The sequence below is a fragment of the Nelumbo lutea genome, chromosome 1 (assembly GCF_056320005.1).
Source record: "Nelumbo lutea isolate HS-2025 chromosome 1, American lotus-T2T, whole genome shotgun sequence".
NCBI lineage: Eukaryota > Viridiplantae > Streptophyta > Magnoliopsida > Proteales > Nelumbonaceae > Nelumbo > Nelumbo lutea.
This window is the reverse complement of record NC_142684.1, coordinates 72,066,195-72,094,165: the sequence shown is the minus strand read 5'-3', so window position 1 is coordinate 72,094,165 and position 27,971 is coordinate 72,066,195. Positions and strand designations below refer to the sequence as shown.

General features: G+C 42.3%; 1 protein-coding gene across 2 annotated transcripts; it reads left to right on the top strand.

The window, feature by feature from the left end:
* Window positions 1–9,817: 9,817 nt before the first annotated feature.
* Window positions 9,818–23,969, top strand: LOC148875276 (Ribosomal protein L31). 2 transcript variants are annotated; one of them, XM_088964375.1, is made up of 3 exons: window positions 9,818–9,957; window positions 23,372–23,474; window positions 23,585–23,969. In XM_088964375.1, exon 3 carries the CDS (start codon window positions 23,596–23,598, stop codon window positions 23,809–23,811), a length of 216 nt encoding a protein of 71 aa, XP_088820501.1. In that variant the 5' UTR covers window positions 9,818–9,957; window positions 23,372–23,474; window positions 23,585–23,595; the 3' UTR covers window positions 23,812–23,969. The 2 variants fall into 2 exon arrangements, with proteins under 2 accessions (XP_088820501.1, XP_088820500.1); XM_088964374.1 differs by lacking the exon at window positions 23,372–23,474.
* Window positions 23,970–27,971: the final 4,002 nt, after the last annotated feature.

Here is a 27,971-nt window from a genome sequence, read left to right as displayed (position 1 = left end):
TTCGCCTCACCGTAGCCAAGCGAGGTATCACTCACAATGAGTTCAAGTGGCACATAGTTGTCAATCAACCCAAAACCGTGACCGAGTTCCTCAAGCTCACAGATCCATGTCATAGTCAGAGGTTCGATTGTGGCGGGCTGGACCTCAGCCGCAGCTCGCGAGGCCGCCAGGGAAGAGCAGAACCCCCCAAAGTGGCCAAGGATGGAAGACTCCATCTTCTTCACAGAAGATGGCGCGTGCGGGGTCCACTTCCCCCATGATGACGCACTCGTCATAAAGGTGAAGATCAACAACTTCAAAGTCAGGCGCGTCCTTGTCGACTCAGGTAGCTCAGCGGACATCCTCTTCAAAGCAGCCTTCCACCAGCTTCAGCTCCAAGAGAGCGACCTGAAGCCCGTGAACACTCCCTTGGTAGGTTTCAGCGAAGAGGAAGTTAGGCACCTGGGAAGGATTACAGTACCCGTAGCTGTCGGCACTTGGCCTAGCATAATGAGGATCAACCGCGATTTCTCATTGGTCGCAACCCCCTCCCCGTATAACGCCATAGTAGGTCAGCCAATTACCCATGCCTTACGGGCTATTGTGTCCACTTACTACTTCATCGCGGAGTACACTTTCGCTCTGAAGTCCCCAAACCGGTTGAGGACGACGCCCCCAGTTCGGGCGAACCCGGAGCTCCTAGGCCGATTGAGTCCAAGCACCGTGAGGTAGCAGCCAGTGCGACACCTCTCCTAGTTTGGCCAAATGCGAACTGGGATGAGGAGCCCTAGATCCTTCACATAGATGGCTCCTCAAACCAACAGGGCAGCAGAGCCGGAATAATTCTACACGACCCAAGTGGCACAAAACTGGAGTACGCACTACGCTTCGAGTTCGCGACATCCAACAATGAAGCGGAGTATGAAAAGTTGATAGTCGGGCTATCTCTAGCCAAAGAAGTGAAAGCCAAGCATATCGTCATCTACAGTGATTCCTAGATCGTGGTCAATCAAATCGCAGGCGAATACGAAGTTTGCGAACTGACCATGATAGCCTACTTAGCCAAAGTAAGAGAGACTCTACTCAACTTCCGGTCACACTTCATTAGACAAGTCCTGAGGTCGGAGAATGCTGAGGCTGGAGCCCTATCCCGGTTAGCCAACACTAGTGATAACACCATGACAACCGTGTACATAGAGAAATTGCCTCGGCCTAGCATTCTCGGGGGGGGGGGGGCAGAGAAGGTCATTCCCATCAGTCAAGCAGAGCCGAGCTGGATTGACCCACTTGCGAGCTTCCTGCTATACAGGACCCTCCCTGCAGATCACAATGCTGCCAGAAGGGTAGAGCATCAAGCAGCCAAATACATCATGATAGACGAATGACTGTACCAAAGATCCTACACGCTCCTCAACCAGTGCTACTTGCGACCTTCCAAAGCCAAGCTCGTACTCTACGACACACAGGGCATGTGCGGTAGACACTTGGGGGGCAGGGCCCTCGCCCAAAAAGCAATTCGATAGGGGTACTACTGGCCAACAATGAAAGAGACGCTATTGAGCTCGTCAGAAATTGTGACAAGTGCTAGAAGCATGCCAATATCCACCATCAACATGTTGTCGACCTTAAGTATCTCACCAGCTCGTGGCCTTACGCACAATGGGGCATTGATATACTCAGACCGTTTCCACCAACGTCAGGCCATAGCAAATTCCTAGTGGTAGCAGTGGATTATTTCACCAAGTGAGTGGAAGCTGAACTTCTCGTGACTACCACAGCTCGAAACATCCAAAACTTCTTTTGAAAGAACATAGTGTGTCGCTTCGGGTTACCTTGGGTACTGATTTCTAATAATGGTAAGTAGTTTGAGGACATTAAATTCCAGAACTGGTGCCCCTTACTTTGTCAAGTAGGTCGAGATTGGTACGTAGCTCATCTTCATTTGCGTTGTCGTTATATGCTTCCAGTCGTAGCGAGGGAACCTCGATCTCAGTTGGGATGACTACTTCGGTGTCATAGGTGAGTTTGAAGGGAATCTCTCCTATGGCGGTCTTCTCTGTGGTTCTGTAGGCCCATAGGACACTGGGTAGCTCGTCCACCCATAGTCTTTTAGCTCGGTCTAATTGTACCTTCAGTCCGCGGAGGATAACTCTATTCGTGACTTCTGCTTGACAGTTTGCTTGAGGGTGTGCGACTGAAGTGAAGTTCTATTAGATCCCCATGTCTTTATATCAGGACCGCATCTTACCAACAAAGAGTAGCTCAGTACTACAACGCCAGAGTCAAGAATCAGAGTCTTTGCATCGGCGACCTGGTCCTTCGTAAAGTTATGGTACCTGAGTCCGACGTACGAGCTCAAAACGGGTGCTCGGTGAAGGAACGTACGAGCTCGAAACCCTTGAAGGGAAACAAGTACCTCGGGCATGGAATATTGTCAACTTAAGGCAGTATTACTTGTAACTATTGAGTAGACCATGTGTCATTCTCAGAACCTAAGGGCCAAAATGCCAAGCTAACACGTCCTCGGCGCAATAAGACCCAGTCACCTCTATGGCATGGGTGAACTACTAAGTAGACCATACGTCACTCTTAGAACCTAAGGGCCAAAATGCCGAGCTAACATGACCTCGGCACAATAAGACCAAGTAGCCTCCATGGCATGGGCAAACTCCAAGGGCAGACTATAAGTCACCCCCTCAGCCTAAGGGCTAAAACACCGAGCTAACTAAGACCTCGACATTGTGAAAGACTTTGCCGCTTCATTGGTAAAGGCGAAGTATGAAGTACCACTGATGTAAGCAGCTCAGGTCTGAACCCTACGAAGCATAGCTCGTCTCAGTACATCGGTTGAACCAAATAAGGAACAAGCTACAAACATACAGTTCAAGCATACATGATAACTACTTCGCGGTATACTATAAAAATGCCTCAAAACACTAAGGGATAGCTCGGGTAATAATTACCGAAAAATCCTATTTCAGGTATGTAGCTCTAATAGCTCGAGTAATGAGATCGCTTTGGCAAAAAAAAAAAACACATCATACTTAGCAGAAAAAGGAAAAAATTCATTACTGTTTCATAAATAAAAAACCGAGCTAAAAGGCTTGAGAAAGTTCAACAAGGAGTAAAAAAGGGCACAACTGCCCAAGAAGACGATTTTTGAAAACCGGGTTTTGGCACCCGGGAACCACCAGAAGTCAATTGGAAGAATAGAAAAATAGAAGAGCCGCTAGCCTCAAGGGTCCACCTCCTCCACCTCATCCTTGTCCTCCGGGGGGTCAGGCTCCTCCTCCTTCACCTGGTCCACCGTTTCGGGAGCCAGTCCCTTCATTATGATGCCGTCAAGGTTGAGCCCAGAGAACTTCTTTCGGACCAACCAGCGATAGAGCTTGAATCCAAAGCGGTACGAGCTCGAGCCATACTCCACTTGGAGGTCGTGATACTCTTGGGAGTCCTTGAAGTCCCATACCACCTTAGCCTGCTTGGCCTCCACCATGGTGTCAAAGTTTCGAGTTCGGTCCAGAAATGTAGACTCCAAGTCTTGAACCTGCTGGTGAAGGATCCCCCTCTACACTACCACCCTCGACGGCTCCTCCCTGTAGCACGCTCTCCTCATAAAGCCTGGCGATCTGCGCCTCCTGGTCACAGGTAAGCAGCTCCTGGCCCTCACTCCCCTTGCGAGTCTGAAGAATCTCACCTCGGGCTTGATCGAGCTCGCCCTGGATCTTCTGGACGTTGGCCCTTTGATTGTGAGCGTCACTGGAGTGGGTGTTGGTCTGGAGGGCCATAGCGTGGATGGCGGAGTTCACCTGCCAACAAGAGACTAAGGTCAGAAAATAGGAAAAGAAAGGAAAGAACGAGAAGAAAGAGAAAAGACCACTTACCACCATACAGTGAGAAGCGGCGAGCGTGGTGAGCGCTTTGGGCTCCATCTCCCCCCACCTAGCGGTCTCCTTGTGGTAGATCGCCCTTCGGCTCTTTCGCCTAGCCACGATATAATCATTGACACCCTCCCAATTCCCCATTGGGAACTACGGATAGGGGAATGTGCGGGAAGGCCCTAGAGGAAACACCCCTTGCCTTGGGAGCTCGCCCTCCTTGGGGCCGCCTTCTTCGGCAACTCCTTCAAATGGGACCGGTGGAACCTCAGGCGGTGGAGAGACAAAGTTTGGCTCAGCAGACTCGAACTCAATGCCCACAGAGGTGGAAGCTCAGTTAGGACGTGATCTCTTCACTTTACGCTTCTGGTTGCTGGAAAGAAGGCGGCACGCGTCAACACCAGACATGATGGCTGCCAAAAACCACAAGGTATTAGTCTAGTAAATATGATTTCGCTTCCAGGCTGGAACCCTGTTTGGCTGCTCGTGCAAGAGCTTGAAGCCATGGCGGGGAGAGAAGTACTAGGAATGCCTTTCTGGAGGCACACCGGGAGAAGCATTCTTGATGCAGAGAATGGTGGAAAATATATCAAGATCAAGGGGAAGACAATACTCGTAGCACAGAGAAATAGTCCCAACTACATTTTGGATGGCGTTGGGATGGAACTGGTCAATGGTGACGTTATGATTCAAAACCTCCATTATTAGAGGGTGCAGAGGAATACCAGGCCAACCTCAAATTGTTCCTAGAAGATCACTATGTCATTGGGACCATGCTCACAAGGAAAGTTACCAGAGGGGAGACTGTAGATGAGGTCCCAGGAAGGTTAAAGTAGTGAACTAGAGATCTAAGTCTCTCCATCATCATAGAGGAGGGATCGAAGGTGTCGGGCTCTCTGCCCCGAGAAGTAGAAGCCACCTCGACGGAGGCCTCCCGAGCCTCCAAAGCCTTCTCCCAAGCTCTCCCTGAGCTCGAGGGGGCATCATTCTGGTTACTGTCCTGGGGATAAACGTGGTACGGATAACCAAACATGATTGATAGAATGATTAGACTCACCGGAAAAGATGAAACAGGGTGAACAGGAGAAGAGCTCGGGTAGACTAGATGGATGTGCAACCTCAGAATCCGAAGACAAAGGAAGTTAGCATGAAAGAAAATGAGGCCTAGGGGGCCCTCCTATTTATAGCCACTGTGCCCCTAGATCAACGGCCTAGATTGAGATAGATTTGACGGTTCGCAGTCAAGCTGACCGCATGTCTTCTAAAATCGAAATGTGATTGGCCGCACGTCTCCCATGATTGAGGTAATGACGACTGCACGACATCTAGAGTTAAGAGCCGCTTCGGTGCATTTCTCGGCATTCAAAAAGTCAGAAGTCCACTGGTTCCCGCATACACATTTAATGCAAGCAGTCAATCAAGTTTGAATTTCGGTCAAATGCACCCATTGCACTTCATGAACTCCTCATGCTAAGGTAGCACTCTTAGCCCAAAGAGTGGGGGCAATTGATGGAGGGTGATTTGACCCGACCCCTTGAGACGATGACATGTGGATGTGACTCAGCATGAGCAACAACTCAGCACCACAACCTGACTACGACTAAGTAACGTGTCCGTAGGACAGTTCGCTACACCATAGCTTGCTACTACGCGAGCTCAAGGTCCCCCGAGCTACTAAAAAGGGAATACTCCAACACTATCCCAGCTCGCGAGCTAGGGTAACCAGCTCGCTCCAACACTTAGGCAAAAAAACTGCCCCAAAGACAATCTTGAGAAGGGTCACCTCGAAGTAGCTCGTGACTAAGCAATGCGACGCTCTTAGGAAACTTCTATTTGACAAGACCGTACCTGTCAGACTGCGCCACGTCTCTTGACCGACGGTGCAGTCCCTGCCAATTCAACAGATTGCATCCACGCCTCTCGACAGATGGTGGCGTGCCTGTCCTCCCGGGATGTGTCACTCACCTGATTGGGTAGTACCCTGCAACGGTTACCTACGCAGCCCTGGCAGATAACGGCTGCGACAGAAGCCTAGTGGCGGTTACGCCCGATTTGACAAGAATGCCTATATAAGAGCCCCTTAGTCGAAGGGGAGGGGATTTGATCTGATTTTTGGATCTTGAATCATCTTACTTGTTGTCGAGCTAATCTTGAACACTCAGTGATCTAGCGCAACCTACACTCTTAGCCTCTTTACACTCTTTACTATTTTCCCCAGCGTTCTAACTTAAGCATCGGAGTATTCCCACCGAGCAAGTCCCCCGGGAATTCTTCACCGTCTTCTTCTTAGGTGTTGTCCTTTGCTAGATAGGAGCCAATCAGCAGCCAGGTAGGAGTGCCCGGATTGCGCAACATCAACACCCACATGTTAGTTTTGATTTTCCCTACCCACTTACATTTCGTCACAGAATAAAGTCCTCCCTTATCAATAAGAAGGCACGACCCATGTTGGTGAAGAATACGAAGAGTAATCTCCATCCATATGCTTAAGAAGAAAAGCCTTGAAAAAAGTAATAAAAAAATGAAAATGAAAAAAAAATGAGGATGAAAATATAATGATTTTCCAAGAGGTGATCCACGTATCAAATGCCTCATATCAATTGTTATTTGGGCCTTTTAACCCATCATTTGTGACATTCCCATACCATGTTTTGTCCTAACGAGCAAGACCTCCTCGATCTTTGGAAAATTGACAAATCAGCACTGGACATACTGATTTGGCTGGCGATATAGAATCATAGTTGTCACTTGCTCCATTGAAATATCAACTTCATAGCACACCTTTTTTGTTCGGCAAAAAAAAAAAAAAAACTGGGGTAGACCCCCTGTATTAAGGCTTTTCTTACAACAAACCCTTGTTCAACAATTTACAATTCCATCATGCATGTTTTTTGAATTCAATGAGTTAAGTAATGAACGGATACACACTCATCTGGTGCAAACTGGATATAGCCCATTTGGACATAATTACTCTCATATGAGTTGGGGTTGGGGGCACTTTTGCCCTTGAGTTTTTGATGCTTTTTCTTCTTACCATTCCCATATTTCATGTTTGTGTGCACTCCTCGATAATTAAATACTTACTTATGCCACAATTTGAGATGCTTGACCTTTAGAGTGCATACTCAACTTTTATCTTGGCTTTACCATCACGTCGTATACTTTCGCTTATCTAGAAAATCCATCGGTCTTGCCAACCTATATGCCTTGATCCGCATTAGAAATCCTGTCTGTAAATCTCCTTCCTTTGACCAGTACTATTTTTAATTGAGTAAATAGTGATGATACAAATAATGAAAGAAAAACAAAAAAAGAAAAAGAAAAAAGAAAAGAATAATGTCTGAAACTCTTTCAAATCTTCCAAAATGTTCTAAAAAAAAAGAAAAAAAAAGATAAAGAATATTTTATGGTGTTTTGTGATTGATTTGTTTGTTTCTAACATATTTTTCTTAGTGATAAATTTACTTTCATCTAGATTTTGCAGATCCAGATGTACTTTTAGCCATATTTTCCCAGATCCAGATTTTGCACTAATCCAGATTTTGCAGATTTACGTTGTCTAGTTTTCATAATTTTATCCTAGGTCTAGATTTCACATATTACTTCAATCCAGTTTTTTGCAGACTTATCCCATACCCAGATTTCATAGATTTACTTTAATCCAATTTTCACAAATCTAGATGTACTTTAATTTAGATTTTCTGAGATCCAGTTTTCGTAGATTACTTTGATCTAGTTTTTCATAGTTTTCTCAGATTTACTTTAATTCAATTTTAGTAGTTGTTTTCATAGATTCAAATTTCTCAGATTTACTATGATCTAGTTTTTCACATATTTCCTAGGTCCAAATTTCCCAAATTTACTCTAATCCAATTTTCACACTTTTCCCAAATTTACTTTAATCCAGTTTTCGCAATTGTTTTCCCAATTTTACTCAGGTCGAGTTTTTCACAGATTTCCCAAATCTAGATTTTGCAGATTTACTTTAATCCAGTTTTTTCCCAGTTGTTACCCCATATTTACTTTAATCCACTTTTCACAAATTTCCCAGATCCAGATTTTGCAGATTTACTATAATCCAAATTTTCATAGATTCTCCCAGATGCAGTTTCATAGGTGTATTTTAATCCAATTTTCGTAGATTTATCCTAGATTCAGATTTCATATATTTATTTTAAATCCAATTTTCACAGATCCATATGTACTTTAATCCAGACTTGTCCCAAATCCAGATTTACTTTGTCTAGTTTTATCCCAGATCCAGAGTTCATAGATATACTTTAATCTAGTTTTCGCAAATTTTTTCTAGATCCATATTTACTTTAATCCAATTTTCACAGATCCATATGTACTTTAATCTAGATTTTTCCCAAATCTAAATTTACTTCAGTTCATTTCTCATAGTTTTATCCCAGATCCAGATTTCACAGATTTACTTTAATCCAGTTTTCGTAGATTTATCCAGATGCGGTTTCTTGTAGGTGTAGTTAAATCTAGTTTTTGCAAATGTATCATTGATTCCGCGAGGATGGGTCTTTTCTCCAAATAGTTTTCCTATTATTAATCATTTTTTTTCAAGGCAAATGTACCCTGATTCCAAAGGTTCTTGATACCTAGGAAAGATCGCTTTGCTAAGAATAAAATGGCTAGAACGTAATGAAAGGATGCTGCGCACGAATTCCCCTTCTTCTTTACCTTACTTTACCACAATTCTCCTTCCTTGTCTTGCCCTTCTTCCAAGCTTGTCCTTCACAAAAATCGCTATGTGCTTCTTTTGTCTTTGTTGTTTTGTAGTTTCCTACCTTACAACAAAGATGGGCAACTGTTAGCACCTGATTTTTGCTCGGTTCGCCCCTGAGCGTTCAAATTACTCCAAACACCTGATCAAACCCTTCCGACCTCTCTAAAACACCCAAAAAACCCAAAAAACCCAAATTTCACCCCGAGAGCCCTCATATCCACCATTAAACCTGCCCGATACCTATACAATGGCCCTGATCGACCCTCACTTACACATCAACTATTAGATCAGACACAACGATTAGACCCGAAACATCTCAAAAATGCCTACCCATGAAATTTGAACTCAAGATTCCTTCATTCACCCGTCCATCAAACAAATATTCCATTTCGACCATTCCCGCACCCACAACCCATATCCACTTGATCCGAACACATCTAAACCAATAAAGCCTTTCCATTTCGAGGCTCTAGATTAACCAGATTCCAAACCTACTTAATTCGAGCCTGATTGGCTCAATATGATTTTACCAATCATCTCAGACTACCCAAAAACCCCACCTGGAGAACTCCCTTTTTTTTCCCCTTCATCACAAAAAGATTCCATTTTCAAGCCTCAGATTAACCGAATCGTACCCCTTCCAGATCTGCCCAATCCAGGCCTAGTCGGGCCAATCTGACCCCACCAATCCACTCATAATGTCTGAAAACCCCACCCTACAAAATTTCAGCCAAAAATAACATCGTTAATCCTTCCATCCAAAAAGATTCCATTTCGACTAATCCTGCTAGCCCATACATCAAAACCCTTCTCAACCATCAGATCCATCTCAACCCTCCCCATTCTTGACCCAGAATCTCCCATCCTTGACCCAAGAATCCGGCTCAATCTCTGGACCCGGTTTAACCCAACCTACTGAAAATTACCAAAACCTCCCTGTTTTCTCCGAAGTTATGAAATGGTCCCTGTCCTAATATAATAGCAAAATGACGCCTCTTTTAACCTAATCGAAAAAAGGCTCATCGAAGAAGAACTGGGCGAGAGGGAAGACTGTTCATCTTCTCCTCCACTCGAACCAGCGGCAGAGCAGGCAAGGGAACCCTCTTTTCTTGTGCTTTGGCTCGGCGCCCCCCCTTTCTCCTCCCGTTTTTCTACGTTTTCCCTCTCTTCCTTTCTTCTCCTCCTGTATCGACCAGCAGTCCTATCAAGAGCATACTTTCAATCCGAACTGAGTACCTGTGCAGCGCCGATTCCAACTGTGCCAGACAACTTGGGTTATACCGAAACCCAGAAGTGAGGCGTTCGTCACTTCCACTGAAGTTCTAGCCTCTCCGATCTCTGGGGAGCGAGTTCAAGCAGGTAACAGCCCCTCAATCGAATCTCCTTCTTTCATTCATTTATTTCGCCTTCTTGCATGAGCGTGACTAAAGAATGAGAATGTGAAGAAGCCGTTTCTCTGTCAGTGTTAATTTGCTTCGTTCGTTCTTCTATTATTTTTCTCATTTCGAATAGTTTCCCGTCACATCTGCTTCTGATAATTTCTTATAGCCTCTGATCATTTTTCGTTTCTCCGCCGATGACTTTTCGTTTCTCCGCTGATGATTTTTCGTTTCTCTACTCGTTGTTTTTTCTTTCGTATTCTATATTCTTTTCTCTGTTTTTTTACTGATCCCTACATGAATTTTTCAGATCGATTCAACTGTTATGCATGTTTTCAATCTTGGTATTAGATTTGTACCTCCGGTTCCATGCCAACCACATCTCTTTGAATTTTCTCTGATAGTTTCTTTTTTTTTTTCCTTTTTGTTGTGTTTTCTTTTACCTCCTCTTCTCTATGATTTCCTGTCAAATCGCATGGGTGTTTCCTGACTGTGAGTGTTACTGTTCATTTCTGTTACATCTTCATATTTGCTTTACCCACTGTCGTAGTAAGCTAGATCGGTTCTGGTATGTTTGATCTATCTCATTTCACTTCAGTGTGTCTACAAGAGTAATTTGGTTCTTGCCGAATGGTAAGATTAGTTAGTATGGATATTTTAATTTCCGTTGAACAGTGAACTATTATTATGAGTCCTCTAGCTTCTGTTTTGTTTCACATCATGTTTGTTCTGTTTCCTTGTTATTTTTGGCATTTCCACCGCTTTTATCTTCATGTTATATGTAAAAATTGTTGAGATGTATCCTCACTGTGGTAGCGATTGACTATGTCGTCTCCCATCAAGTTTATTTTTGTAGGATAATGTGTCTCAGACATTCATGTAATTCAGATTATCGATCTTCCTTAATCGGTTTTCCTTAATCCATACCTAATGGGTTTCAGCATCCCATGTGGGCTCCACCTTTGGACTTGGGAGAGGGGTGCCTAACCCCTTCCCTCTCCCATCCAAAACCTACCCGGACTGGTTGGACCAGTGCCTTGGGCTGTAGGAGTCGCTATTGGACCAAAACAATTTTGATACTAATTCTCGGAGGTCCCATCACCTCCAGTTCCTAAATTGATGGGTGGCGATTCCATTTCCAGCCCAAGTGGCAAGTGAGCCCGGTTTTTCCAATGACCACAGTGCCCATGTTCCATCTTGGCCAAAGTGTTGTCCCTAAGATTAAAGCTAGTCTTGCCTATCTTGATTAGTCACCTCCAAGGGACATTCATTTAAGGAAGATAGATTATAGACCAAATCTTGATAGCTAATGAATGTGTGGAGGATTTTAAGAAAAGAGGAGAGAAAGATTTTGTGTATAAACTAGACTTGGAGAAAGCTTATGACATGGTTGATTGGTCTTTCCCCTTGGACACTTTGGGAAACTTTGGGTTTGGAGAGATGTGGTGTGGCTAGATTGAAGGTTGTTTGGAAACTTGTCATTACTCAGTCTTAGTTAATAGAGTAGTTAGAGAATTCTTTCTTGCAACTAGAGGGTTGAGGCAAGAGGACTCCTTTTCTCCTTTCTTATTTACCTTGGTAGTTGAGGTTCAACAGTTGTTACACATGTGCAGTATGTTGATGATATAATAAATTTTCGTGAGTGTTGATCCTCAGAAGGCAAATAATTTGAAGTAGGTGATAAAATTGTTTGAATTTGTTTCTAAATTGAAGATCGATTTTGAAAAGAGCCATCTGGTGGGGTTGAGCTTGAGGAGGAGATGGTCAAGGTTGCAAAGGCCTTAGGTTGTCCTACCATTACCACTAGTTGGCCATTGAAATATCTAGGTATGCCTTTAGGAGCCAACTCATGGGAAGGAAGCTTTTGGAGCCCAATTCTTGAAAGATGTGCAAAGAAATTGTCAACTTGGAAGAGGAATTATGTCTATTTTAGCAAACTTTCCAATTTTCCTCCTCTTAGTCTTTAAGATGCCACAAAGGGAGGTGCTAAAAGTAGGGGAGATCATGAGGGAATTCTTATGGGAGCTTGATGAAGGAAATAAAAGATCACCTAGTGAGATGGGATCTAGTATGCAAAAGTAAGGAGCAAGGGGGTTTGGGGATAGGCAATATAAGGAAGAAGAATGTTGCTTTGTTGGGTAAGTGGCTATGCATGCAAATGTGTGTCTATATATGCATATGTACATGTATATATTCGGGCCAAGCTCAGGCTGGGATAAGGTTGGGCTACGCTCAGGCCTAAAACCCAAATTTTTGGACCCAAGGTCAATTCAAGGACCGAAAATTCATACCTAGCTCATGTAAAATTGCAGTCTGGGTCAGTCTAGGCTCAGGTTGGACCTGCCCAAATTGATTAATTTTGGTTCTATTGATATAGGAAACTGATCGGTTTCCTTCTAAGCTTAGTAAGCACTTTGATGCTTGCTATATTCAGTTGTAGCTATCTGCAGTTCGGCCCATGCATGCTGATTTAGATTTTTAATTCTTCTGAATAAGATGTCTCAAATGTTATGAGTTCTTGGATTTTTTTTTTCTTGTCATCATTAAGCCCTTTATCGCTATGTTGAGGCCATGATTTGTGATGCTTAATTTCATTCGCTGTAATGTTGTTATGAGAAGTGAATCAAGAGAGGAATAGCTGACAATAAGACATAGAGAAGTTGAGTTTAACCTATTTAGGTGCACACTAGCAAAAAGGAAGAGGATTCGTTAGCAAGTTAGGTCCAAAGGAAAGTAGAGAAAAATATATATAATAAATCATAAAATAAATAACAGTAATGAAATCTGTAAGGATGGATTCGATGGACCCGGAGGGTCGGCTATACAGACAGAATGCATAAAAAGAAAGGGAGAGGAGTTTTGGTTACAATGAACAAAGGATTTAAAAAATGTAATAAATGATTATGAAAAAAAGGAAAAAAATAGAATCTGTAATATTGGGTTTGATCAATAGTTTGTGATGGAGCGCAATCTGGTCAGTCCTAGCTGTCAACGATCTTGCCTCTGACTGGAGCAAAAGGTGCCTAAAATGGGGAAGAAAGTGAGTAGCCTCCGGGGAGAAATCCAGTGAGAGTGCTCCGAAGCTCACGTTAGTATTTTCTCAAAGGCAAGATAAAAAAGCAGATGGCGCAAAGTTATCACGTACTTCCATTCTTGGGGGGAAGAGGGCCTTTTATAACCACTTTGTGCACTCACTCCCAAGCTCCTATCAGGTTGGGTATCATTACCTCTGCACTTCCGCCAATTCGGGTGTCATCACCTCTGTTGGGGCAGACAACCGCCGCTGCTCTCTTTGTCGGAGCCGTCTCTGTAACTGTAGGTGGCGGTGGCAGGTGGTCGTTGAAGTGCGGCTGTCAAGCGTCAGATCCTAAGTCAGTTAGGCGCGCCGCCTCAAGATACGGACTCCTTTGGTGTCAGGTACGGTTGTTCAGTTCGGCAGCCTGGAGACGAAGAGCCGGAGTGGTGTGCGAGGTGAAGTCTTGAGTTCGGATAGAAGTGTGGCCCGAACTGCCATAGGGTGGGCCAGTTCGGGTTGTTGCCCCTTGCGCTTTTCGTAAGGCTCGAGGTCAAAGTGAGAGTCCGAGTTCCTTTTGGGGAGCTCAGATTACGGGTTCCTCTTCTCGGAGCTCGTGCCTTGAGCGCATTGCTGTGTCGAGCTGTCGCTCCTGCCAGGTCACCCTCGGTTGCTTCCACGTGTTGGGTGGCCAAGAGGTCGGGCCAAATCTTCCTCCATCAATTGCCCCCCACTCCTCGCGCAAAACCACAGGCTCATCCTTGTTTAGTAGATCCTCGGCCCTCTGCAACATATTGCTGAGTTCCTGGACGCTGACATTCAGCTTATTCATGTTGTAGTTCATTGTGAATGCATTGAAGGAAGATGGCAAAGAATTCAGGATGGCATCCACTTGCGTGCCAAGATCTAGCCCGGATCCAAGGGCTTCGAGTTCGTTAATGTAACCCATCATCCGAAGACAATGGTCATGAACTTTCTGCCCCTTGTGAAAGAATGGTAGGATCCATCTAATGGACGCCATAAAGGTTGCGGAATGGGTGGGCGAATTTCAAAAAAATTTCCTACCTTCTCCCAACTGGGAATCATATTCCCTAAATTTAGAATACAATATTCAAGGATCGTACTTGAACCATAATCAAACCAGATCTGTACCAAAAGATAAACGGGAGGAATATACCTGATCCGGAGAAGCAGTATCTCCCAAAGTTGGTGTTCACGCCCAAAGAATGCTCCAAGATCCGTTCCTGCTGAAGATGACACAGCTGTGAATGGAACAGAACCAGCAGGGTGTGTCCTACACAATGGATCCTTCACAAGAATCCTCTGGAAGTACTAAACACTGAATTTTTTTCAGTCTTTCTTGCAAGACTGATGTCAAGAACAGATTTCTTGACTTTCTTTTCTGCAAAGATCTAATCTTGCAATGGCAGATGGCGGCGGCAGGAGGAGATCTCCAAAACGAAAAAGGCTGAACTGCTTTTTCTCTTTTTCTGGAGAGTGAGATCTGATCTGAATTCGCAGGAACCTTTCTTGCGATTTTTCTCGGTTCGAAATCTCCTCCTTTCTTCTTGATTAAGAAACCTCCTTTTTAGGAGTTATCCCATTCCAAATCAGTATTTGGATAGGGGATAATCTTAATCCTTTCTGCAGATAGAGTTAGGTTACTCCTGATCTTATCAGGAGGTTACCAGATTCAAATCTAATTTGAATTTGGTCTCTAAGAGTGGATAAGGCTAAAGGCCCAATCCTTTTACTAACTTTAATCTCAAATTCGCCCCATGGATGGGTGATCATATCAGCCCACCTCGAAATGGGCTTTTGGCCCATTAAGTGTTTAGTGTCTAATTACTTTCCAATCTGCTGCCCAGTTGGGCTTCTTTGTATGGCGTGGGACCCAAGCATTGATCTACACACCAGCCACATGGGTTCGGCCCAGCCTCTAAAACAAGGCCCAGCCGAATTCACTGAAAAACTCAATGAACCCCTTGAGTCCATCATATGGACCCTATGGGCCCAACACTTACATTAAGTGGTCCCTGGGCCAAGCCATCTTATAAAAACCTAGGGACTGTGGGCAGGTGCAAGATTAGCCCATCAGGTATTATCCTCAATGGTCTTACACTTAACCTCTCAGTCCTTAATGATCAAGCACTGCCCGACAAGAGAGGACCTCTCCCTCGGCTGCAAGGAACAGTGCCGCACTCTCCTTTCACATGGATCCCGGGAATTAAAACCATTTGCAAACAATTCGAAACCGTACATATATATATAAATATATTAATTTTGCAAAACAAAATTCCAACGATTGAAATCAACTGCCGGCAGTTTGGTTTCCATCAGAGAGAGTGCATTCCTGATCATTACCCTTTGTCCGACAAAGTGGCTGATTCTGTCACTATGATCACCCACTCAGATGAATTCTCAAACTGCCCCAACATACCCAGGTTTTGATCCCCGCTAAGGATCTCACTGAATGGCATATCAAAGGCAGCCTGATCCAACACCTAGTGAAATATCATAATCGAGTCTAGGGGTCAGGTGTAACTTTCTAGTTTTGCCCATCTATGTCCAAGGTCCAGGGCAATACTGGAAATCTGGTCCGGTTCAAGGATTCAAGTAATCCCATACTGCATGTGCCTCGGGTCTTACCCTGATGGCTGAGACAGGCCATCCCAACACTTGGTGGCACACCAGTATCAGCCTTGGCAGGATAAATCTCCCCAGACTTATCCAACGGCTGTGAACATTTAAAACTAACATGAGTCTCTATAAATGTCTAGTTTTAGGGTTTTACACAGAATTAAACCAAACAACATGAATCAAACATGCACTTTATTTATTTCCACTAAATAACAAAAGTACATCAAATCAGATTGAAGCTAAGGGCATACAAAACTGTCTAACACCTTGGACATCTGCGCGATCATGAACAGTTTCAGGACCTTCTGTCGAGTAGAACGGTTCTGCTCTTCATACATTGTCTTTAGACTGTCTAATATGTCCTTGGCTAGTTTGATCTGATCGAACTGCCTCTGTATTGAGTTGTCTAGTGAGGCAATGACAAAGCAGCGAGCTAGGGAGTTCTTATCCTCCCAATCTTGGTAGTCCCTCCTACGAGCCTCAGAAGCCCTATTACCCGGACGCTTCGGGGTAGGATTTTTCACCACCTTATCTAACTTTTTAGAAGTTAGGACCAGCATAATATTTTTGTACCAGTCGACATAGTTTGGGCCCTTAAGCTTGTTATCATCTAGAAGCTTTGCGAATTGATCGTTTGCCATTTTCTGATAAAACAACAAAATCATTAGTCCACAACCTTAGTTTGATTCAAGTTACCTACATAGATATGGCTTTTAATCTATGTTCCATTCCCATTTGTTCATCTCCGAGATTTCCCTCATTTCTCAGTGACGGAGACGACGGAATGTCTCTGGAAATGTGGGAAATCACATGGGGTGCGTGAGACCAACTGTTTCAGCTGCATAATCCCACCAACTTTTTGTGGCGGATCATATCTACTCATCAGATGAGTTTCCTTATGGCCTCTGTCAGACAAGGTTCAGAGCCATTTTCAAGTAAACCTTTCTGTCCAGTGAGTGCACACCCATCATACTCAGGTTACGCCAAGGTACCGTCAGAGAGTTTTCATTTTTTGGTGAAGCCCCCCCACATCGGTCTATGACGCCCCTATCATCTTATGAAACACTCTAACAGATCCAACAGCAAATGGATAGCCCAATTTTATGGTGCGTTTCCTCATTACTGATTGGCCCATCATTGTGAAAATGACGGAAAGCCTTTAGAGAGTCCATCATATGGATCTCTCTATCACATGCATTCATATTTGCTGGAGGGAACAAAATTACGCCCTAGTTCTAATTTAGGTCAAACCAAAGTGGTTCACACTGACTTTCATAAAGTTAGATTTTTGGTGGGCCTTAATCGACTAGGGGTTTTGTACGCATCTCTTTTCAGGGTTGTGGGTCCCACCAAGAAAGGAAGGGTCATCCAATGACCTTAAGGGACACTATGGCAATGATGTGCATTCAGCCATGGTGTGCGCAAGAGCCACTAACGAATCATCATGGGCCAAGTGCTTATGGCCCATGGTCGCAGCACATTAAACATCCAATCATCACATGAAAAGGGAGGAATTGATCCAATCAATCAACTGTTGTAAAGCCCATTAAACGGCCCATATGAAATCCATAACATTAACAATTAATGTCTACTAGGTGTATGGGCTGAATCGCAGTTAGCAGTTCGGCCCATACAGCTTTTCTCACAATTTTGGGCTTTTGCAGTTTTAACCTTTTAAAACTGGGCTTTACAGGTGGGCTGAATTAATCCCTGTAATTGAACATCAGATTTGGAACAAAAGTATGAGGAAAAATGGACTGAAAAATAGTCCATTTTGAACCCTAGATTCGGTCCAAATAGTTTTGGTCCAATCTAGTCCGAAATGGTCCGAAGTTGATTTTCAATTCAAGAATTAATTCATGAAAGATCTGAAATTAATAATTTTGATTTCAGACAAACACAAATCAACTATGGACTGTTCGCACCACCTGCAAAACAGAGGTTAATCACTAGGGTTGTAGTTTCACAAACTGCAAATTGCAGAGAACGATTTCTCCATCTGCAAATCTCCAGCGCCTTCTTCTTCTTCCTTCTTCTTTAATCAAGAAAATAAATAAAAAAAACAGAAATCCTATTTCTATTAACTAATTACATTCTTGATCAAATCCTATACATTCAGTCTAGAAAAATAAAAAAAATATTTACAAACTGAATTGAATAAAAAAAAGGGTGCGCAGACCATTTGTGCCAAATCTGCACTGCGATCTCCAGGTTCGAACAGTCCATTAAATCAAAATAAATAAAGAACAGTTCTAAATAAATTTTGGATTTAACAGAAATTAATTTCAGATCAATCGCCCTTAACAAGAAACAATTTCTTGAAAAAAAAAAGAAAACAATCTGCGCAAATCTTGGCAGAACATCTTCTGTCTATCTGTGCAGGTTCAAATTTGATTTTCCTTTTGGTTCAAGATTCGAACTTGTGGCTCTGATACCACTGAAAGAATGGTAGGATCCATCAAATGGACGTCATGAAGAGTGCGGAATGGGTGGGCGAATTTCAAAAATTTTCCTACCTTCTCCCAATTGGGAATCATATTCCCTAAATTTAGAATACAATATTCAAGGATTCTACTTGAACCATAATCGAACCAGATCTGAACCAAAAGAAATAGGGAGGATTATACCTGATCCGGAGAAACAGTATCTCCCAAAGTTGGTGTTCACGCTGAAAGAAGACACCAAGATCCGCTCCTGCTGAAGATGACACAGTTGTGGATGGAACGGAACCAGCAGGGTGCGTCCTCTACACTGGATCCTTCGCAAGAACCCACTGGAAACTCTGGACACCGAATCCTTTTCAGTCTTTTCTGCAAGATTGATGTCAAGAATCGATTTCTCGACTTCTTTCTTTTGCAAAGATCGAATCTTGCAAGAGGGGTTGGCGGTGGCTGGAGGAGAACTCCTGGGACGAAGATGGCTGAATAACTTTTCTTCTCTTTGGAGTTTTGTGTGAGATCAAATCTCTGTATATAGAAGGCTTTCTTCCCTTACTGAAAAACTTGGTTCGAAATCTAATATTTTCGAATTAGCTTTCTCCTCTTTTCTTCTTGATTAAGAAAACCTCCTAATTAGGAGTTATCCCAATCCAAATCAATATTTGGATAGGGGATGATCTTAATCCTATCTGTAGATTAAGTTAGTTTACTCCTGATCTTATTAGGAGGTTACCAGATTCAAATCTGGTTTGAATTTGGTCTCCCAGAGTGGATAAGGTCAAAAGCCCAATCCTTTTCACTAACATTAATCTTAGGTTCGCCCCATAGATGGGTGATCATATCAGCCCAGTTCGTAATGGGCTTTTGGCCCATTAAGTGTTCAGTGTTTAACTAGTTTCCAATCTGTTGCCCAGTTGGGTTTCTTTGTATGACGTGGGACCCAAGCAATGATATACACACCAGCCACATGGGTTCGGCCCAACCTTTATTACAAGGCCCAGCCGAATTCACTGAAAAACTTAGTGACCCTTTGAGCCCATCACATGGACCCTATGGGCCCAACACTTACATTAAGTGTTCCCTGGGCCAAGCCATTTTATAAAAACCCAGGGACTGTGGGCAGGTGCAAGATTAGTCCATCAAGCATTATCCTAAATGGTCTTACACTTAACTTCTCAGCCCTTAATGATCAAGCACTGCCCGACAAGAGAAGATCTCTCCCTCGGTTGCAAGGAACAGTGCCGCAATCTCTACTCACATGGATCCCGGGAATTAAAACCTTTTGCAATTCTTTTGAAACTGTACATATACATTTATATATTAATTTTGCAAAAACAAAATTCCAACGATTGAAATCAATTGTCGACAGTTTGGTTTCCATTAGAGAGAGTGCATTCCCGATCATTACCATTGTCCGACAAAGGGGCTGATCCTGTCACTATGATCACTCACTCAGATGAATTCTCAGATTTTCCCCAACATGTCCAGGTTTTGACACCCGCTAAGGATCTCACTGATTGACATATCAAAGACAGCCCGATCCGACACCTAGTAAAGTGTCATAATCGAGTCCAGGGGTCAGGTGTAACTTTCCAGTTTTGCCCATCTGTCTCCAAGGTCTAGGGCAATACTGGAAATCTGGTCCGGTTCAAGGATTCAAGCAATCCCATATTGCATGTGCCTTGGGTCTTACCCTAATGGCCGAGGCAAGCCATCCCAACACTTGGTGGCACATCAGTATCAGCCTTGGCAGGATAAATCTCCCCAGACTTATCCAATGGCTGTGAACATTTAAAACTAACACGAGTCTCTATAAGTGGCCAGTTTTAGGGTCTTACACAGAAATATACCAAACAACATGAATCAAACATGTACTTTATTTATTTACACTAAATGTCAAAAGTACATCAAATTGGATTGAAGCTAAGGTCATACAAAACTGTCTAACAACCTAGGTGGAGTGACCTGATAGAGAGGTCACATAGAACCCCCTCTTAAGGATGGCATGATGAGCTTCACTCTTGAGGTACTTAGCCGGATCGCAGAACCTCTTGATGGTCACATCCCTAATAAGGTATATGTCCTCGGGGTACCTTCTCCACCTCTCCTCGAGCAGATGAATTTGCTCTCGGGCCCCAAAAATAAAGATGGCAAGGTTCTGCACAAGGCTGCAAACACTTGGACTCTTTCGACCTGAGAAGCAAAGTGGATCGATGCTTACGAGCTCATCGAATTAGTTATCCCAGGCGAAAAGGAGCAATCTACTCCCTTTGCCGAGTTACTTTCAACTCGGGAGTGGGGGGCAATTGATGAGGGCGGATTTGGCCCTCCAATGACATTGTGACACGTGGCGTCTTGGAACAACTAGGTGACACCTAGAACCACTTAGGCGACAACTTGCCTTAGCCAAGATGATGGTGTCCCGACCTGGCGACCTGCCACAAGTGCCAAACTAGTGACCTGGCCCAGGCTCCGAAAAGACCTGGCGACCTGGCACTGACGCCGACCTAGCGACCTCGACTACAACTCAGGTCGGCTAGAAGCACCTCATCCAGGGCTGACCTGCAACACCTCGTCACTGGCTGAAGTGACCTCGACGCAAAGAGCAACCTCCCTCGAGGGCGTGCTGGTGAAGAGGGAAGTCTTGAGTTCGGATAGAAGTGTGGTTCGAACTGCCTTGGGGTGAGCCAGTTCGGGTTGTTGCCCCTTGCGCTCCTCGTAAGGCTTGGGGTCAAAGGGAGAGTTTGAGCTCCTTTTGGGGAGCTCGGACCGTGGGTTCCTCTTCTCGGAGCTCGTGCCTTGAGTGCACTGCCGTGTCGAGCTGTCGCTCCTGCTAGGTCACGTGGCCAAGAGGTCGTGCCAAATCTTCCTCCATCAGTTTGGGTGTTTAGTTAGTAGGTTTTCTTTTTCGGGGGGAATTAGCTATAAAAAAGGGAAATATTAATGTAAAAAAAAGTAAAAAATAAATAATAATAAAATATTTAGAAAATAAAAAGGTAGGTTCCATAAAACAAATAGGCCAATAGGGTTGCATAAGAAAACATCCCAAACAAATTGGCTTGCTTGGGATGTCATGTGGGCCCCACCTATTTGGACCCGGGAGAGGGGTGCCTAACTCCTTCCCTCTCCCATCCAAGACCTACCCAGACTGGTTTAGCCAGTGCTTTGGGCTTTGGAATCACTAATAAACCAAAAATGCTTTCCGATGTAAATCCTGGAGGTCCCATCACCTCTTTTTCATTTACTTGATGGGTGGCGAGTGGCGACTCCATTTGCAGCCCAAGTGAGCCGTTTTCCCGATGCTCACAATTATAATGTACAGGAAAGGACTCAAAGCTTACACCCCTAAACAGCCTGTGACCAGACAACCAAGAAAACATCTTCCCCGCAATTTTCTGAAAAATGGAATTGTCAGAACTTGTCTTGCTTTTGAAGAGCTGAGTGTTTCTTTCTTGCCACAGACACCAAAATACCACTGCTGGGGTTAAATTCCAAACTAATTTCCTCTTTTACTCAGACTCTCCATCCTCTAACCTTTTATAAAATCCTCTACTGAACCTGGGCAGCAACTTTTCAATTCAAATAAGTGTGAAATTCTCTTCCAGTTGTCCTTTGCATAGAACACAGCTATTTGAATCCAGTACAGCACCCTTCCGATAGAGGTTATCCCTTGTAAGTATTCTGTTGAGATATGCCGTGCAGACAAAAAAGATATTTTCGAAGGCACATTTTTACACCAGATGATGTGGGTTGGAACTGAATGTCCTTCTGAACTGTCCAGAGCCTTGTAAAAAAATTTAACTGTAACTTTCTAGTCTTCTCCCACTTCCAGATTCTACTATCAGCCCTTGCAGACTCCAGTTGTGTACTGTAAAGAAGTTGCAGTAGCTCCATCCACTCCTCCACTTCCTAATCATTTAGATTCCTCCTCAATTGTGGAATCCAAGCCACACTACCATATTGGATTTGCAAGCTTTCCACAACCTAAACTTCTACGTTTGCTTTAACTTCAAACAAAGCAGGGAGCCTCTCGTTCAAAGGCCTCTTCCACACCAAACATTCTTCCAAAATTTGATCCTCTCCCCATATCCTACCTTGAACTTCACACCTTTTGCAAACCAATGATAGTCTTTTCAATACCTTTCCAAACTGAGCATCCATAGGACTGATTTGAAGTTCCTAGATCCCATCCAAAATTTCTATCACCACACCCTTCTCCACAGCCCTCCTTGATTCTCCCCAAATCTCCAAAACCACTTCCCCAGCAAAGCGTTATTGATACTTTTCACCCTTCTAACCCTCAACCCCCTACAGATTTGGCTGGCATACCTTGTTCCAGCTTTACCAAGTGGTACTTCTGCACTTTCCAGCCTCTCGAGGAAATCTCTCATCTTCTTTTCAATGATAGCAGCCATTCCTGTCGGAATTGGGTACAAAGAAAGCAAATACATTGGGAGGGAGGAAAGCACACTTTTCACCAGGGTAACCTTGCTCCCATAAGAAAGATACATGGTTTTCCAGGAGGCTAGCTTCTTTTCAAGCCTTTGAACAATTGCTTCCCAGATTGTTTTGGAGTTGCATTTTGCATATAGGGGCATGCCCAAATATTTTAGCGTCATCTTTCCCACTTTACATCCTCATGAATCTGCCCAACTGGTCAGCTCCTCCACCTCTCCCACAACCACTAAGTCACTTTTGCTTAAGTTAACTTGCAGGCCCGATACTACAAATCATTTCAGTACATACATCACAAAATAAAGCTGCTCTTGCAATTCATCACAGAAGATCAAAGTGTCGTCAGCATGCTGCAGTAAACCAACTCCACCCTCTCATTACCTACTGTAAAACCTTCTAGAAAACCCCCTGAACCAGCCCTCTTTACCGTACAAAGGTCTTGATCTTCAAAGTATATGGATACTCGTATTTTTTTTTCATTATTTGGATGGTTTGGATCATTAAAACTGCTTATTATTTGGTTGTGCACCATAAAAGGTGAGTCTTAGAAGTTAAATATGATCCACAATGGATAATCATTAGGTCATGGCTAAGATCATAAAAACTTGGCTTTGACATTCTTATTAAACCTTAGAAATACTGATTGGAGTTTTAACTACTAAGTCATTTCTTTAACAGAAGTTCTATCTCTGTAATAGAGGAACAAAATTGGTTTTGCCAATCCTAACTTGTTGGGTATTTGAATTGCAATTCTAAGTATGAGGATTCAAAATTTCAATGTTTTCCATTAATTATTTCTTGCGGCTCCAACGAATTTATAAAATCAAGTCACTACATTGTCTATCCAGGAGGTGTCCTAACTGATCATCCAGATCAATCCATATATCAACCGGTTGGATGTTTATTAGCGTGTTGTGCCATCTACTTAATGGAGTTGCGCCCTTAGTTGAAGTTGGACCTTCTCTTAAAGGGATATAAAGCTTGACAGCTTATTAACCCTTGTTTTATATAAAGATTAACTTATATGCTTTATAATTGATACTTTTGTCATGGAATTGCAGCATTGCTCAAAATGAGGAAAGGGTTGCACCCTCAGATGCAATGGATATCCTATGTGACGCAGAGTGGGAGGTTGATGCATGTTATGATGACTAAAATTCATAATGTTGGTAAAGTATACCACTTCAGGGCAAGGCGCCAGATGGCCCAGAGTTTAGGGCAGATTGCCAAGTTCAACCGTCGCTATGGGCTGAAAAATGAGGAAAACGAAAATAAAGGAAATGTTTGATAAAAAGAGAAGGTTGAGACCTTTCTTTTCTTTCTTTTTATTTATTTTATTTTAATTTTTTTTTGTGGGGTGGGGGGTTGGATGTTGGGTTTTTTTAACTGTTGTCTAACGTGCCACATCTTTGAAGCAAAATGGTTGCTATTCCTTTTTTTGGTCTAGATATATTTCTGCAGTATCTTTTGTTAAGATTTATAGTCTCATTATGCTTAGCATTGGCATTCACTATTTATGAAATAATGAGAACAAGTCATTTGGTCCGTAGATTTTATGGCAAGTGCACATTACAGGTGCAGGGGCTCCCATGAAATTATTTAAGCGTTGTAAAATGCACTTGGTCAGATGCATGTTTATGACCCGGTAGGAGCCAATATTTCCTCGTGTGAAGAGCACTTTATTTTGATAAGAAAACATCATCAAAATAACAGCAGAAACGCAACAGCCACCAAGGAAGCACTAAAACACAACATCAGAAAAGAAAATTTCAAGGCCGAATTGTGAGCCTCAAATCTGGATTCTGAATGATGTAACCGAATTGCTTATCAAAAAAAAAAAGATCAAGGCTTTGCTCCTCACAACCTCACAGCGCATCCCACCGTGTATGGAGAACATCTCCCATGAGTTGAGCTTGAGCATATCCAAATTCATGAGTGAGGAGAAAATCTGGATTCTGAATGATGTATCTAATTTTAGAGTTTGGATCTGTTTCTCACAAAGCGCGTTTCACACCGATCTTACAGCATGTCTTGATTGCACATTGGTAACATTTCTTGTAATTGTATTTATTTTTTATAGGGAGATGTTCTTAATACAGGGCACGGGGGGATGTGGTTGTGAATCTGTGAGGTGAGCTCAGTGAGGAGCAGATCTCAACTACTAATTTCAAGGTTGAATGCAACATAGAGTCTGCAGGGGTGTCAATTGGATTGGATTTGGATTTGCTCCAATCTGATTCAGTCTAATGTGAGTCCATTATAAATGAATCAGGTCCAATCCAATGAATATTTTGGATCGGTCCAATCTGTTCAAATTCGTTTTGATTTAGATTGGTTTCAACTCAAACTTGGTCCATTGACACTTATATTCTTATCTTATATCAATAGACTAGATATTAGCTTAATCCATCCCAATCCATTATAAATTTATTATGGACGGACCAAGTTTAATCCAATTTAATAAATATTTTGGACTGGATTGGTCCAATTCAATGTCTTGTGGGTCCGTCCAATTTGTTCAAATTGATTTTGGATTGGATGGGGTTTAATCCAAAACCGGTCCATTGACACTCTTAAGAGTCTAGATCATTCCTCATGGTGTTCCTCACCAACCTCACAATACGTCTCAACCTCAAATTGGAAACATCTCCCATTCTTGTGTGTTATAATTCATAGAGAACGACCCCCGTACTAAGTACGGGGTAACTAAATGTGTGTATAATTTCGTTTGCAGTTTACTATTTAGTTATCAAAAAGTAAATTAAAAAAACTAATATGAGTCTTGCATCCTTGTAATTGACAATCTATTTTGACCTATTTTATTTGAAAACCATTATTAATTTATGTTTTTAATTTGATTTAAGATATTAAATGAGATCTTATTCGTAAACAAATAACCCACTTTATTTGGTATTTACTATTTATCTAATAAATTTATTTTGAGTTATTTATTTTTTAAAAGTTAAATTTGGTTGCTTCCTAAAAATTAAATCAAGTTTGTAATTAATAAAGTATTTTCTTTCTGAAAAAAAAGAAAAGTGGATTTATAGTAATCTTTTAATGGGTCCCACCATTTGTATTTAATAAACTATGGATAAACATGTGTTAAGCTAATAAATAAATGTCTATTGAGAATGTTTAGGAGTGAAACTACATATTTTTTGAATCATATTTCTTGAATTAATAGGATGACACGCGTCTGAATGGTGGTATTGGGTTGTGGGTTTTAATAGCAATTTCTCAAAAAATGCCACATGTTTATTTTTCCAAAAAAATGAGAAGGCCACATGTCTAAATGGTGGGGACTGTAGCCTGGTAGTGGGCTATGGGCTTTAGCATGAAGTTTTCATAAATTGCCACGTGTCTAGCTTTCTAGAAAATGAGAAGGCCACTTGTCTGAATAGTGATAGTGGGTTGTGGGCTTTAACAACAATTTCTCAAAAACTGTCACATATCTAAATTTAAAAAAATATGAGAATCCCACATGCCTGAATAATGAGGGGCTGTAGCCTAAAGACTTTCCTTACATATAAACAATTAAGTAGGATCCATAACTAATTTGGAGCCCCATAATTTGCCACCTATCCTAGATTAGGATGACGAAAGCCCTACATTTCTTGAGTCCAACCTTGAAGATTAACTAGACCAGGAATCTGCTTAAATTCTTGCCTAAAACATGTGTTCTTGATGGAAGTATTTGAACAGAAGTCAAAACTTGATTTAATCTCTTTGGAAGTTCTGAAACTGATGCATGGATCATCTTAGGCGGTAACAATTCAATGGAGAATCTTGCTTTTTTTGAATATCTACCATGGAGTTATTATACTCAGATCAGATAGAGAACCTTTTTGGTGGTCATAGGTTGAATGGTTCAAGTTCAACCATCTACTTGAATAGTTCAACTCATTTCCACCTAAGAAAATCCTGACCAACCATCCATTACCGTAATGAAAGCCAAAATTTCATCTGAATATCTATCACTGAGAAAAAGAACTAATATGTTGCCATAATGAAAGTCAATTCTTCTCAACAAGTTATAGACTAGTGTCCTCTCCAAATGGTACTCATTCAACACCCAATTATCACTGAGAGCTTCTCTATCATTAAAAAGGACTCTTTGCTTCCAACTTCATACTTCAGTTTAGTTTGAAGTACAACCTTCAAAGTATTGAAATTTAACTTCTATGTCCTTTTGGTTCCAACTTTATCCTTATGAGCTTTCCTTCAACTTTCTGTTTCTGATCTTTCTTATTTTCTATCAAATCAAACATAGCTTTAGGGGAGTGTTAACCAAAACTCAAACAAAAAAACCTAATCAAGGCGTATATATGTTGAAAATGGATAAAACATGAGTCAACTCAGCTCAATCTTAACCCCTACTATTTAGATATTTGGAGTTGGCTAGACAAATCTTATCCTACAATTGTCAAATTATAATCCCTTAAACCTTTTTTTAAGGTGTAAATTCAGTTTTACACTGATGGAAAATGGGACCCTGGTTTAGTGATCGATGGAAAATGGAATCAGGGTATTTTGGAATTTTACGCTCTTGTTGTTTGGTTGTTACGGTGTAAAAGTGAAAGGCTTCCCACTACTTTGCCTTGAAACTCTTCTTGTTGTCTTAGGAACCCGATTTAGAAGATAATATAGCGCTGGTCTTTGGAATCCAACATCAGAGAGAGATGACGGTGGCAATGACTACCCTTAGCTGTAGGGGAAGTGAGGGTGGTTCTCAAAGGGAGCGGGAGGTCAATGTGGTTGCTTGGTTTGGTAGCCTAAATGGTTTGATGCCAATCTCTACTTCAACGGCTTATACCAAGATCAGAAATGAACTAGACATTCTGTTAGCTTCAATGGTGGCCACCACTGGCTTGTCGCTATTGGAAACAGGTGTAGACTCAATAAAACCCCCACTTTCAGCATCTTGAGGTAAGGGAAGGTAGACATGAGGTGGGCCTTTACAAATAAGATAATGGAAGATAGCAGCGAAACTTATTCGTACAGAGGAGACTGTTGGATGGAGAAGAAGGTAAAGTTTATTGATGTAAACTTTCCACTGATTTTTGAGGAAATAGTGACAAGAATTGGACTTTTACACCAGGTATATTAACACCTCTATCAAATGTCTACAAAATCGGACTGAGGTGTAAAGTTTATTCTGGTTCTCATTTACACCTCAAACAAATGTGGCCTTAGGATAAAAAACTTAAACCTCCTCTGATATTTCATCTCCTAATTTTCTTGAAATGGACTTAGACCTCCCTTGTCAAGTGACATCAACAAACAAAAACCTCCCATTTGTTAACTTTCCATCCATATCTGTTAGCATGTGACATCTTATATGGTTTAATCTTTCTAAAAATCCCATTTTCTACCTTTATTACCTTCTCGCTTGGTTCCTTATGTTTGGACAAAAATCTTCCCTCACTGAGAAAAGACAAAGATATC